Raw genomic sequence first — 14,241 nt, forward strand, 5'->3', positions numbered from 1 at the left:
CGGGACTTCTAGTCCGGACCTTGCCCAATAGGGGGCGGGTTAGTGCATAATAAAAAGCTCCGCCCCCAGTAGTTAGAGGGCGGGGCCTAGCGCTGTCCGCGGCGGGTCTCTCTCCCAGCATGCTGTGCGGCCCGGGGGCCGGCATGGAGCGCACGGCGGTGCTGCGTGTGAAGCGGAAGCGCGGCGGGTCGGAGCCGGCCGAGGCCCTGGTGATCGCCTGCAAGCGGCAGCGCACCGAGCCGGGCCCCGCGCCCCCCCGCGACCCGGTGGAGAAGAACCTCTTCAAGCTGGTGGCCACCGTGCCCTCGCAGGTACCGCAGGGCCGGACCCAGCGCCGGGGTTCCTGTCTGCTCCGCCCGTCCGCCCCCCGCGGGCTCTGCGGGGCCTCCCCCAGCCCAGAGCGGGCTCCGTCCCTGAGATGCTCTGTGGGGAGCCCGGCCCTTGCCCACCCTCTGGGTTAGCGGGAGCCTCCAGGCTGGGCCAGTCTGCCTGACCCCCAGAGACCAGCCTGGTAGCGAATGGGCTTTGATGATAACCATTAAACACTTCCTGTCTAACCAGGGCTCTCCTGTTGGGGCACCGGACACCCCTTTGTCCTGCCCATTAAGTTCCTCTGGGTGATGACTAGGGTGATCGGACAGCAAGTATGAAAAATCGGGACAGGGGGTGGGGGTTAATAGGCGCCTATATAACACAAAGCCCCATGTATCAGGACTGTCCCTATAAAATCGGGACATCTGGTCACCCTAGTGATGCCGCTGTTCAGTCATTTAATGGTCTGCCATGTTAGCACCTACAAACAAAGCCCAGAAGAGGGGGTGGTTTCATATTGAAAACTAGTCAACCTCAAAAAGTGAATTCGATGTTGCTTTGGGTCCTCCACCTGCCTCAAAGCCCCCCTACTCATTTTAATGTTTTTTCTTCATAATTCTATTTTAAATGCATTTCTTCCCCCCATTGTCGCCTGTAAATCCTGTGCAAATACAGAGAAACGTACTGACGAGTCCTCTCTCACCTGAGAGAGGTGGTAAGGGTCCAGTGTAAAGGACTAAAATATTTGAGTCTTTCCTGGAGGGATTGACCCAATGAGTAGTGATGGGGAAGCTGTACGTCCACACTACTTGTGGACTCCCACCAAGATCAGTTCTCTCTCTGGTACTTTTTGACATCTATATACAGCCATTAGGTGAACTAGTCAGACAACATGGACTCAGATTTCCGCAGTATGTAGATGACACACAGTTCAGCCTATCCTTCCCAACATATGACCACCAAGATGGCCCAGGACTTGGATGAGCTCAGCTCTTGAATGGAAAAATAGCTGGCTAAATGAGCAAGACAGAAGTTATGCTGGTGGACAGAGGAAAGCATCTTGAAGAGTTCACAGCCATGGTGTGGTCTCATTTGATTGAAGGTATACACCCACAATTGGTCAGGTCAGTGCATAGTTTAGAAGGGCTCTTTAATTCCTCGCTGAAATGGTCATGTAGCAGTGTCCATGAGTAACACTTTATCTCCTGTGCGTGGGTGATTGTCTCATCCTGGTGCACGATGACCTCAGTTATCATGCCTTCATCACCTCTCACCTGGACTACAGCAATGCTTTGTACCTGGCCCCGAAGTCTTCAGTGCTTAGGAAATTCCAACTACTACAGAATGCTGTAGCATGTCTCCTCAGCAACACAGGCTACCACAAGTATATTGGCCCTCTCCTCTGCTCTCTATGCTAGCTTCTCCTAGAACTTCAAATAAGGGCTAGGACCTTGACTTAATTTTTAAAGTACTTCATGGCCTGGGCCCAGGATACATAAAAGACCAACTGAAACTCTGGGATGAAGACAGTGTTTGACAGCGTCACTCCTCTGGCACAATGGAACTCCCTGCAATGAGGGTAAAGCTCATCTGTGCAGAAGACAGAACTTTCTTGGGGACTAGCCTGAGACTGTGGAATGAAGTCCCCCAAGTACAAGGACCATCACAAACCTCACCACCTTCCACTTCAAGCATGTTTTTTGACCTTGTCTTCTCTAACACATGCATAGTAATAACTTTATATTCCAAACAACCCACCGTACCATAACAAGACACTCCACAGCGCACACTTCTCCCGAGTGGTGGATAAGAGAACAAACAGGACATATTCGTCATGTTGGTTAATGCGCTGCTGGAAGACATGCAGATACAATGATGTGTGGTATAAGAACCTATATAGAATAGAAATAGATTACTTTGTTCATTTGACAACAAGCTAAACAACCAGTAGTACATTTTTTTGACTTGCATCTTAGTTTACTCCAATCTTGGTAATTACTTGTAACAATAATAGGCACAAATTAAGCACTGGAATGGGTTACCTAGGGAGGTGCTGGAATCTCCTTCCTTAGAGGTTTTTAAGATCAGGCTTGACAAAGCCCTGGCTGGAATGATTTAGTTAGGAATTGGTTCTGCTTTGAGCAGAGGGTTGGACTGGCTGACCTCCTTAGGTCCCTTCCAACCCTGATATTCTATGATTCAAAGCTCTTTCAGGAAGGAGGGTGATTCTGTTTTAAGTCGGTGGTTTGACTTTTTTTCCCCCCCTTTCTCTCTCTGTCCAGAATGAGCCTGTTCAGAAGTATGTACAAGAAGCTATTACTCGAGATAAAGCAGCAGAGATTCTGCGACCCTCTTTAGGAAGCACTCAAAGAATAATTCAGGACCTTCGCTCCTCCAAGCAGGTGAAGAGGCAGGAAAACCGGTACCGCATAATAACCAGCCATCGGCCAAACTGTGCTGAAAGAGAAACAATTGTGCTTGACACAAATGGCGCGGAGACAAATGAGGGTGCCAAACTGGACCCTGAAGCAAAAAAAGACACTTCACAACAAGGAAGCACTGCTACTTATGGTAGTTCAAGTTATTTGGGGGAATTCCAGTTGTTTGATGTAGTACAAGAGGAGGAAGTAGAGAGAGACCCCAATATCACTGCAGTAGACACACAGGTTGGTATTGAGACTTCTGCACTACTGACTAGACAAATTAAATTCCATTTTGGTGCAGTAAAATTGCATAGGTGGGCATGCTGGATGTTTGCCAGTGATTTTGAATCTATACTGTTTAGACAATATAAAGGCTTTTAATTACACACTTAATAGCTGGAGGATTAAACCTAGCCTGAGCAAAATATAAAAGATACTGGTGAGGTGGGTCTTACTACGTAAGTCCTAGTGAGAAGTGCAGCCTCCTGGAACAACCTCTATGGCAGAGGTGGGCAAACTACGGGCCGCGGGACCGTCCTGCCCGGCCCTTGAGCTCCCGGTTGGGGAGGCTAGCCCCTGGCCCCTCCCCTGCTGTCCCTGCTCCCCCGCATCCTCAGCTCGCCGTGCCGTCAGCACACTGGGCGGTGGGGCTGCGAGCTCCTGCCCTGGTGCTCTGCGCGGCGGCGTAGTTGGCTCCAGCCAGGCGGCGCGGCTGCCAGTCCTGGTGCTCTGAGTGGCATGGTTGGGGGTGGGGAGTGGGGGGGTTTGGATAAGGGGCAGGGGATTCTGGGGGGCAGTCAGGGGACCGGCATGGGAGTCCCAGGGGGCCTGTCGGGGGCAGAGGTGTGGATAGGGAGCGGGGCAGTCAGGAGACAGGGAGCGGGGGGGGGAGGAAGGGGTTGGATGGGGGTGGGATCTCGGTGGAGGGCGGTTAGGGGAGGGGGCGGTCAGGGGACAAGGAGCGGGGGGGGGCAGATGGGCGGGGGGCAGGCTGTTTGGGGAGGCACAGCCTTCCCTACCTGGCCCTCCATACAGTTTTGGACCCACGATGTGGCCCTCAGGCCAAAAAGTTTGCCCACCCCTGCTCTGTGGGGTAGGGGAGGGTGCATGGATTTCTACTAGTGTCTTCTCTGTGCCCTAGGTGGGGGTTTAATCTCTCAAATAAGCCTCTGGCTAATAGATGTATAAAACACAAAGCTTCACCCTATTTAGTTGCTAGAAAGGAGAAGCTGTGTGTGCATGTCCCCAACCCTTCAGAATTCCCTGTCACCTGCAAAGAAGGCTGGTGGAGAGAAGAGGCCTCTGCTTCTTTGACTGAGCTTCCCCCTTCTGAATAACCCCAACACCTGCTTCTACAGATGCTCATAGTTCCCTCAAGCAGCAGCAAAGTGAGATTGATATGGTACTTCAGGACTTTGTTATTTTTAAATAGCAGCTGTGAAACCAGTCTGAGCCTTCTTATTTTAACTCTGCTGCTTGACAAGTCTGAGCAGCAGTAGGGGCATGGATTCTTCCTGTAGACTTAGAACACTATCTGTTTGTTTAGTTCACACTTGGAAGATTATTTTAGCAACTCTGACTAGAAATATTCCAATTTTTCTGAAATTAATGCTTTAGGCTGCTGTGCTTGACACTCTTCTCACTGAGTAGAGCTTTTTGAGCTCTACATGGTTTTAGTGTGCTGTGTTTATTTTTCTAATCTTGCAATCATCTTGCACCCATATTTTTAGTTGCAAGAATCTCTGCTCAGTTTCTGGTGGAATTCTAAGTGTGACGAAGTTGTCTGTTTCCCATGGTTGCTCTATGTACAGCACATTACGAATCTTCTAAACTCTTTCATGACTGTGGCAGGTCACAGAATATTGTGCTTTTGTGGGGTGGGAGGAGGGTGATATTGAAGGAAGCATTGTATTATAGCATATATGAGAATAAACCCATTCAGCATTTCCATTACCAATGGATCACAGCTCTGAGAAAACGAAAACCTTTCCATGTTGGGGAGAGAAGTAAACATCAGTGTGGGCAAGGAAAATGTGGTAACTGGAAAAACATTGTTTTTAAATCCATTCTACTTCCATCAGTAAAAATTGAGCAACTCCAGCTGAAAATGCTGCATCTTGATAAACAGCTGGCAGCTCAGTGCAATAATACATTGTTTTTGATTCTGAAACATTCCCATTCTAGAATGAGTGCTTGTCCAAATGACTTGTTTATCCATACACAGCATTCAATAATTGTACAACACAGCACTCAAAGTGCATGTTAGCTTCTTTTTAAAAACAAAAACATTCTGTTCAGATTAGACTACTTGCAGCTATTGCCCAACTCCAAATAAACATTGCCCATTCCCCTCAGTCAGCTTCAATCTCTTCCCCCTAATAAGCATGAGGAAAGCAAGGTGGGAAGGAGTAGTGGCTCTCAAAATGTGACTCAGCAGGATTTGCTTTTAGGAAATAGGAACTATAATGTGCAGTCAAAATCCCAGCTTGTGCTAGATACGGTCTCATCTACTTACTTGTTTTGTTCTTGTGTGTGTTTGAGATTGGACCTCAATTCAGTCTTCAGGAGCAGTAATAGCGGCACCTCTACCTCTACAAAAAGGTAGAGATGCAATCTGCTCAATTTATTTCTTTTCTCAAATACAGAAATGCTTTTAATATGGAAATATCATTAATGGTTTGGAAATGAGGCTCCACAAATCAGCTTTGTCCTTCTCTGTTGCATTTAAAAGCTCCTTTTGAATTAGAACTTAAAGATTTTTAAAATGCATAGCAGTGCTACCTGACACTGGGACTGACCAAACAGAGGTAGAATTATGGCACTACAGAAGCCCAATAGCGTTGTTACTAATAAATCTTAATTGTGAGGTGTCTAGGCAAAAAAAAAAAAATTCAAACCAGGCCAGCGTTTGCTTCATTCTCCATTTCCCTCTCCACTTTAATTTTTTCCCTTTCTGTAGAGGTTAGGATGAGAGAGACCGTCTTACTGGTTTTCCTATTCTCACCTCAGAATTGACTAAATAGTTCAGAAAGCACTTGAACTTGATGGGTGGAATTTCTCTCAAGCACCTGTTCCAGCAAGGGGAGAGTTTGTGCCAACCTAAATGGAATTGAAACAGTGGGCCTGCCAAAGCCAACAATTTGCAAATGATTCTGGCTATGGGAAAGAATCTGCCGGAAAGTTTTTTCTCCTGTGAATGTGGAACACAGAAACAATAGGGGCAGACTCAGCGGGTCCAGCAGCCTTTTCCTGTCTTTTGGACTTGTTCATTGGTCTCATATTTACAGGGGAAAACAATCTAAACTTTTGTGTAGTGTCATTTTTTTACCTATACATAACTGCACAATTCTACTACAACAGATGTTACTGTAATAGAACAGTGTCATACTGTCCAAAATATTTAACTATTCACCTTAAGCATCTGTATCCACTTGCACAACTATATGTATTAAATCCTATCTGAGGCAGACAAACCTTTGTAGTGTATTAACCATTTATTTAAAGAGTAATGTGTAAATTAGTGATCTAAGTTTTGATTATAGATTTCATGAATAAAACTGCATTTTCTTAGAAGCAGCTACCATCTTTGCAAGGTGAACTCTGGATATTTCCACTTTTTCCCCAGCAATAAAGATATAAGAATAAGACAGCATAACTGCTGGTGATCCACATTTTGAGGGGGGTGTATATATAATTTTTCCATTACTAATATGAATTTGTACATGGATGGTGGTAGTTCAGAGTGGATTATATTTTAGCCATAGAACACATCCTTATATTGTGTACAGAAATATCAATAACACAGATGAGGTTTATAGTGAACATATTAACATTTCCGTTGTAAAATACCAATTTTTAGTTGTATGTACCTTGTGCATAATTTTAGTGCTAAGATTCTTTAATATAAAATCTGTTCAGGATCAGGTTTCTTTGAGGAACAGCCTGTGCTTTTTTTTTTTTAAAGATAAAAACAAATACGCTGATCTAATATTTTGTCTTTTAACTGAAAGCAATGAGTTTTCAAATGCTTGAAAACTCTGCCTTCAACTTGCAAATGTCCAAATCACAAAGAATAAACTGGGAGCGTTTTTCATGTCAGAATGAGAAAACAAGGGGTGGACAGTGTGCCCTTGGAGCCTGTTTCTGATTATTATTTTGGGGGGGAGGTGGTTAATAGCTGCATAGATGTGAATTTAAGGCCCAAAACTTTGGAGGGGAAAGCTTTTTGAAATATTAACATGAAATTGCTTTGCAAATAAATTAAGATTTCTTGTGAGTATGGAAAACCCACCAACTTTGAACACGTGAAACCCTGAAATGGAAATTGACATCTGTTTTTGTTCTGAATGATGCAAAAAACAAACAATTCTGTTTAATATTAAGGGCTATCAGTGACACATGAGTTGATAAAGGGGGAGAGCTGATTAGAATATCTCAATAACTAAAGTTTTTATGCAGAGTGTATAGCACTGGTCTTGACCTAACAGAAACAGTCCTTGGATCCTTTTCACAAATAACGCCCTGTGCTAAAACATACATACACACTTTCAGAATTACCCATGAATAAACCAGACAAAAGACACAAGACAAGATGACTTTCCAACCCATCCAGTTTACTGTGAAGCTGATGTACTAACTCATGTTTCACCTTTAATCCGTTATCTGCTTACACAGCAAAGTAGCAGTTGCTTTCGTTTACAGCTGCCTCTAGCCTTTATTTTTAAAATGCTGTAGGAGGAAAATCACACCAGTGCTACTGCTTCTCTCTAGAGAAGACCGACCATGGCTTAACTTTCTGAGGGGGAGACTGTAGACCTTGATATAACGCTGTCCTGGGGAGCCAAAAAATCGTACCGCGTTATAGGTGAAACCGCATTATATCGAACTTGCTTTGATCCGCCGGAGCGCGCAGCCCCGCCCCCCCCGGAGCGCTGCTTTACCACGTTATATCCGAATTCGTGTTATATCGGGTCGTGTTATATCGGGGTAGAGGTGTATTTGAATTTCTTCAGGCTACAGTCGTTATTTATGGGTGATATGGAGTCTGAGTTACAGCTATATGCAAATCTTCCTGCCTAACAAATGTATGTATGAAGAGCCCTCCAGCCAAAAACAGAAAAAAACACTAATGAAATTGCTCCCTAAAATAAAATGCTAAAACTGACTGGAAACTGTTTAGTTGGTATGTGGGCCTCTGAACTACTGATGTAGATTCACTTTTCAGTGGGTTGACATCTGCCAGCAGTACACTTGGAAATGCCCATTTAAATCAGTATTTCCATTTCTAGGTTGAGGTGTTCTAAATGGACAGATTGGTGAGCTGAGCAAAATGGGTGGATTTTCTATTTAGTGTTCAATGTTTCATTTTCAAACATAAGCTGAAAGTCTCAAATTCTATTATTAAAAACTGCTGTGAACACATATCCATTAACTATACAGAAAATGTTTGGGTTATGGAAAGGCTCTCCAGTGCACCCCATCCCCCTCCCAGATAAAGTCACACTGCAGTTTATTTGGAGCATCAGCAATCTAAAGCTTTCAATAGTAAAACTTTTTAAATAACTTGCAAAATGTTTTTACTTTGCCCTATTTGGGGCATTAAGGATAAATGTTTTAGTTGTAGGTCACTTAAACTCGCTATGTGTGACTTCAATGAAATATTGGTGGTGGTTTTTTTGATAACAGAAAACTGATGATCCAGAAGTGATTCTTTGCAATGCAGTAGAAATGATCCGTGAACGTTTAACTGTATCTGAGAATGATAAAGGATTAGAACACCATGGGAAGGAAGATGATTATGTTTATGATATTTACTACATGGAAACATCGACTCCTGGCTGGATCCAGAACATCCTCTCTGTGCAGCCTTACACACAGGAATATGAACTGGTAAGGACGAGGAAATCAAAAACCAGACTTTATGTAGTAATGAAAGAAGCTAATGGAAACAAACATGCTTCAATTACATTGTCCTAGTCTGAAAATCATGACCATGCAAAATGGCATTTTGTAGCTCAATGACTTTTGTATCAAATGTGCTTTTTCTAACTACCAGTCTTGCAAACTCAACCTGGGTTCTTGCCATATTGGCAGGGAAAATTATGCCCAACATAACACACCTATGTAACTCCCATTGTCTTCATTGTGTTTGCACAGGTGTAACTGACTGGAACTTGGTAAACAATGCACAAGGAAGAAAAGAATCTGGGTCATTCATACTTCAGTTGTGTGGGTCTCCAGGACTAACAGTAGTCACACTTGCTTCTTGTTGATGAGCAGCTATGCCTACACAAAAGGTGGCACAAAGAGGGCCAAAATAAGGTTGCATAGGCAGCCTTATTTCTGGCATTTGCTAATTTGAGTACTTAACTTAAACTATTAAGGTTTCAGTCAAGTTTTGTGCATTATATATAATGAGAGAACAACTGTGCTTCAGTTGTGATGTGATTTCATATTTCAACAGTAGGCGCTGGTAAGAAGCTTTCTTTCATTGCATATCCTCTGATCCATTTGTTCCCTTTGCCAAAATTAAACACTGCTTTATCACTTTTCACTTCAAATAGCTAACTTTCCTCAAAACTACTACTCATTCAACCATTGAAGTACAACTGGAGTGGGTGGAATTAATTTTGCAATTTCAGCAGTGCCCAAAATAGGTAATGGTGCAACCACATCAGTGTTGTTCTATTAGGATAGTTTTATTTCCTTAACACAGTACTAAACTTATTGCATGCACTAACAACATAAGTTATGCCAGACCTGAACAGACTGTGGTCTGCCCATTGAGGCTACAATACATCATTTTAACTCTTGGTGTCACTGTACCTAAGTATCACTAGTGAATATTTTTTTTCTTCCTCCTCTTACGCTATGTAGACTGATGGAGAAATCATTTAATTTTTCTGTGACTCTTTTCCTCCTCTGAACAGTCCTTTCCCTATTGACATGCAGGTAGATGATGGTCATATTTCTGAAGAAATATATGATGATGAAGATGATGAGAACAATGAGAATAATTGGCGTAATGACTATCCTGATGAAGATGAGTTCCTTCCTGAGGAAGATGAAGACGGAGAAGGAAAAGATGGAGGTATTTCATTGTCAGTACTACCTGCCCTTCTGCCCATTTAGGGGATGAGGCTTAAATCTTCTGATGGTGTTCGCTTTTGCTAGCTATAATGTCACAATCTAAAGTGGAATCATTACTGAATGGGGATGTTCATGGGGAATGGGAGGGTTCATTAAATTGGAGACTTCAAAGGTAGTCTTGAATGATTTGTTCCACAACTATCAGTGGATGATAGGAATAAACTGTTCCTCATTTTCACGCATCTCACACTTGAACAAGTACATCTCTACCTCGCTATAACGCTGTCCTTGGGAGCCAAAAAATCTTACCGCGTTATAGGTGAAACTGCGTTATATCGAACTTGCTTTGATCCACCGGAGTGTGCAGCCCCACCCCCCCGGAGCACTGCTTTACCGCGTTCTATCCGAATTCGTGTTATATCGGGTCGCGTTATATCGAGGTAGAGGTGTATTGGCAAGTAGAACTTAAACTTCTCAATTCCTTTTTAAGTCTTTCAGTGTTGTGAAAGCCCATTAGAAATGAGGTGATGGAGACTTCTGCAAACCCTTCTTTCCATGAAAAAATCTTAGGGAACAAAGGGAAAATACTTCTACCTGGCCCCTTTATGCCATATGGAGTAAACTTCATTAGTGGATTCTCATTTGATGTTTGTCTTAAATGGATGAACTCATCTTTATTGGCTGACTGAAGAATTTCTTCATTAGTTAAACCAGCTTGATAAGGATTTCTATCAAGAGTTGCACTATAAGGCATATGAGGTTTGGAGACTAATTCAGTTCCTAACTCTTGCCACCGATCTTGGGCAAATCCTGTTTTTCTATTATTAAAATGGAGACTTCTTAGCTACATTGAAACCCTCAGTTAAAAGATGCTATATGTGCAAAGTTAGCATCACTGCCTTGAAAAGGAGTACAACTGAAAACTCATCTGATGCAAAACTTGTAATTCTTTGGCAGTGGGAAGCTCTTGCATTACCATATAAAGTTAAGTATTTAATAGTTCCTGAATCATAACTGATCTTTAACTACAAAGAGATTTTAACATGCAGTTTGAAGCATTTAATGTTTTCTCTCTAGAATCTGATGGGAGCATCAGTGATGAAGATGGCAGGGGTATCAGGAGCAGAACATCGGTCAAATACCACTGTGATATTCTGCAGGAGTTTGAATATGATGGGGTCCAGGACTTAGATTCTGATTAACACTAAATAATCTGAATACTAGCATACTGCCAGCAAAGTATTCTTGACCTCCCTCCAAAAGTCCAGAAAATTACTGCTGCTTTTGGTAGCTCTTTATGGAAATGTTAAGGTGAGACCTCAAAGAATGGAAAAGCATTTCCTTCTGGTAAAACATAGTTTCCCACTGTTGTACAAAATGCCACATTTTAAAAGGAAGCTGTCCTTGTCCATCTGTTTGATCTGTCGAATTGATACAGTATTTAATTATATACATTAAGCCTGAAGTGGCGATTTCCTACCCTGAGCCATTGGGAAAGTAGAAGTCTGTAAAAATTGAACTTTCTGGCATGAAGTTCACTTAAAAAATAATTTTGTACTTAAAATCCAGGAAGCGTCTGCCATTTCAAGTTGGTAGTATTTAACTCCATGAGTGAGTGTTAAGTAAAGCAAGTCATTCATAATGTGACTTTTTATCCAGTAGCAAACTTGTTTGAGTGAAAGCTTCATTTTCTAATTTGAGTATTACAAATGATGGCAAGTAGAGAAGCAATCTTGGCTTTAAGAAAAAGAGCTGCATTACTATCCTAAGAGCTGCTTTCTCTGTATACATGAAAAGAATGGTCAATCTCTAGACATGTCCTAGGGCTTTTTGGCTGGACACCTTTTCCTTTGTATCACTGAAATAGAGTAATGTAAAGTATTTATGCACTTAAATTTGTAAATAAAAATTTGTTTTTAAATTATTTTGCTGTAAATAGCCATTTCTTTAAAAAAACTTGGATTCTACCCCTTAACTGAGCTAAAAGTTTCAAAATGCTGAAATGTAAGCCTTCTGCAATTAGTAGCTCTAATGGGGACATCAACTTCTATACAAAGCTACAATAAAGTCATCTTTGTATAAATCAAAACCTCAGATTGTAGGCCTCAGCTGATTAGTATACACACCTGCTTTCATCTTCTGCTCCTCCAACTCTGTCTTCTGTTCTCTTAACTTCGAATGGTAGATCTGTGCAGTAGAGTGTTTATTTTGTAAAGAAGAAAGTGGTTGGGAAACCCATCTCTTGAACATATAAAGGCGCTTTAGGACATTAGCTTTTCCTAACCTTAATAGTATAATACAATACTATCACAAGAACCATGCTAAGTGGTTAGAGGGACTCAGTTTAATTAGTTTTAAGTTACTTTAGTTTGCCATCATCACAGCTGTGGCTTTATTTTTTTTTATTTTTTTTTTTTAACATTATACTTACTTTCCTAAGCTATTGGACAGACTATTTTGGGGCAACTGTTGTGGTAGCTGGTGCCTATATTGCAGTAGCCCTTTCCCTTCCCACCTGGGATAAGGGGATTTATGTAAAACTCATCACTGTCTCAGGGTTGTTATGGCCTTCTCATATCAGACATTCCCATTGCTGCAGCCTCCACCTTCTGGATTTTAATGGTAAAGTGCTAATAGGGCAGAATTGTCAGGGCACTCAAAAATGGTACTTGAAAGCGAGGAAGAAGCAAATACAGTTTTGTGGCTATTTCCCTTGCACTAGTAGCTAATAGGACAGCAGTGACTGTACTGACAGCAAAGCAACTTTTAGAGAGAAGGTGGGTGATCTTTTATTGGACCAACTGTTGGTGAGAGACAACCTTTTGAGCTTACACAGCTCTTCAGACCTGTGTGTAAACAAGCTTTTCTCTCACCAAACAGAAGTTGGTCCCATAAAAGATACTACCTCACCCACCTTGTCTCTAATATCCTGGGACTGACATGGATACAACATTGCATACAAACCTACTTCTGTCAATATCAAACTGAAATACAGGTTTTTGTGGTGTACAACTCGTGAAGATTGGCCACAAACATCAACTAGCATTCTCTGCTAAAGCTCTAGTGAAGTTACACTAAAGCAATGCCAGGGACTGAATCGGAGACAAAAAAATAGAGTTCAATAAATCACTCAAAGCAATTACGACTTGTGTGAGTGAGGTTAATGTCTTTAAAATAAGAACTTTGAGTGATTTATTGAACTCTATTCTTTGTCCCCTGATTCAGTCACTGGCATTCTACAATCCAGAGTAGTTAGGCAGCTAGTGGGGTAGCAACGGGTGCAGCATGCATGTCCGTGGTCTAGCAATGTTTGCTAAGCCAAATCTATAGTGAGTGTCAGCTATGATTTTTGGGAGAGCTGGCTTGAGGATTAGCACTATAGTTACTTTTTAGGCCGTGAAAATTTGAGAACTCAACCTCAGTTTGTGGAATTTGGAGGTCAGCATGATTTTTGGCCATTATCTAAAACTAGGAAAAGGACTTATTGCCATTGTATATAAGACTTCTGAAAATGCAACTGTGGTCTAGGATTAAATAATACTAAAGTCTCAACTCTCATCTTACAAGTCTGCCTCAAAAAACTCATTTTCCTTTCCTACCTTTGAACACTGCCTGCTAATAATCCACTCCTACTCTTTTCCCCCACTCCCATCATCCTTCCTCTCAGTATTTCCATAGCATTACTACTCCCCCCCCCCCCCCTTGCATTTAAGTACAGGAGAGCCTATGCAGTGGCTAATAGGACACTGATTAATTTAAAATCACTTAATGAAAATCATTGCATTTATCAGAATTTCTAGCTTATAGCATTGACTGTGAGGAGCACTTAATTCCCATCACTGGAAAGGACTTTCTCATAGTGGAATTTATGAGACTGTATTTTTTCATTTAAAGTTCAAGCCTATCCTAAGCCCTCAAAGAAACTATGCACAAAGTTCTTAATAAAACCACAGTGTGTTGAAGAGCCTTTGAACTGCCTGTTATAATCCTTTAAACAAATCTCAAACTTTAAATGTATGGAATTTGTCATAATAGTACATTGGATTGTAATAAGCCACAGCAAGATTTAAGTGTTAAATGCCACTTTTTATTAAATGGTAAGGAAAAGGTTTGAGGTTTAAATCAACTCCTGGACTGGACTTTGCTTCAATTTACTAGGAATAAGATGGTAAATTAAATGTACTGCTTTCTAAACCTAGCAAAAGCCTGCAAGTTTACATAATAAAACCACATTTGAGACAAGGTAGAAGTTATGGCATGCTTAAAATAAGTGCCAGAGAACTAAATACCTCTGATGTTGTTTTAAAATATAGTTAGAGATTTTAGATTCCAAAAGAAAGAGCCTTTCAAGTCAGCGTGCGATGGGATTTATTTTAAACCTCACTCTTCAGCTACAGAGAAATAAATTAGCATGGAA

At 41.9% G+C, this 14,241-nt stretch overlaps 1 protein-coding gene across 1 annotated transcript; it reads left to right on the forward strand.

Moving 5' to 3' along the window:
- Positions 1-119: 119 nt before the first annotated feature.
- Positions 120-11,721, forward strand: SLC7A6OS (solute carrier family 7 member 6 opposite strand). Its single transcript, XM_065416599.1, has 5 exons — positions 120-311; positions 2,595-2,978; positions 8,421-8,624; positions 9,687-9,825; positions 10,902-11,721. The coding sequence occupies exons 1-5, from the start codon at positions 120-122 to the stop codon at positions 11,024-11,026; spliced, it is 1,044 nt and encodes a 347-aa protein (XP_065272671.1). The 3' UTR covers positions 11,027-11,721.
- Positions 11,722-14,241: the final 2,520 nt, after the last annotated feature.

The sequence above is a fragment of the Emys orbicularis genome, chromosome 14 (genome assembly GCF_028017835.1).
Source record: "Emys orbicularis isolate rEmyOrb1 chromosome 14, rEmyOrb1.hap1, whole genome shotgun sequence".
NCBI lineage: Eukaryota > Metazoa > Chordata > Testudines > Emydidae > Emys > Emys orbicularis.

Excerpts from the sequence above, each read along its gene's own strand:
- SLC7A6OS (XM_065416599.1), top strand. The coding sequence starts at position 120 with ATGCTGTGCGGCCCGGGGGCCGGCATGGAGCGCACGGCGGTGCTGCGT. Across the intron at positions 312-2,594 it reads TGGCCACCGTGCCCTCGCAG|AATGAGCCTGTTCAGAAGTA; the intron begins GTACCGCAGGGC and ends CTCTCTGTCCAG. Across the intron at positions 8,625-9,686 it reads ACACACAGGAATATGAACTG|GTAGATGATGGTCATATTTC; the intron begins GTAAGGACGAGG and ends ATTGACATGCAG.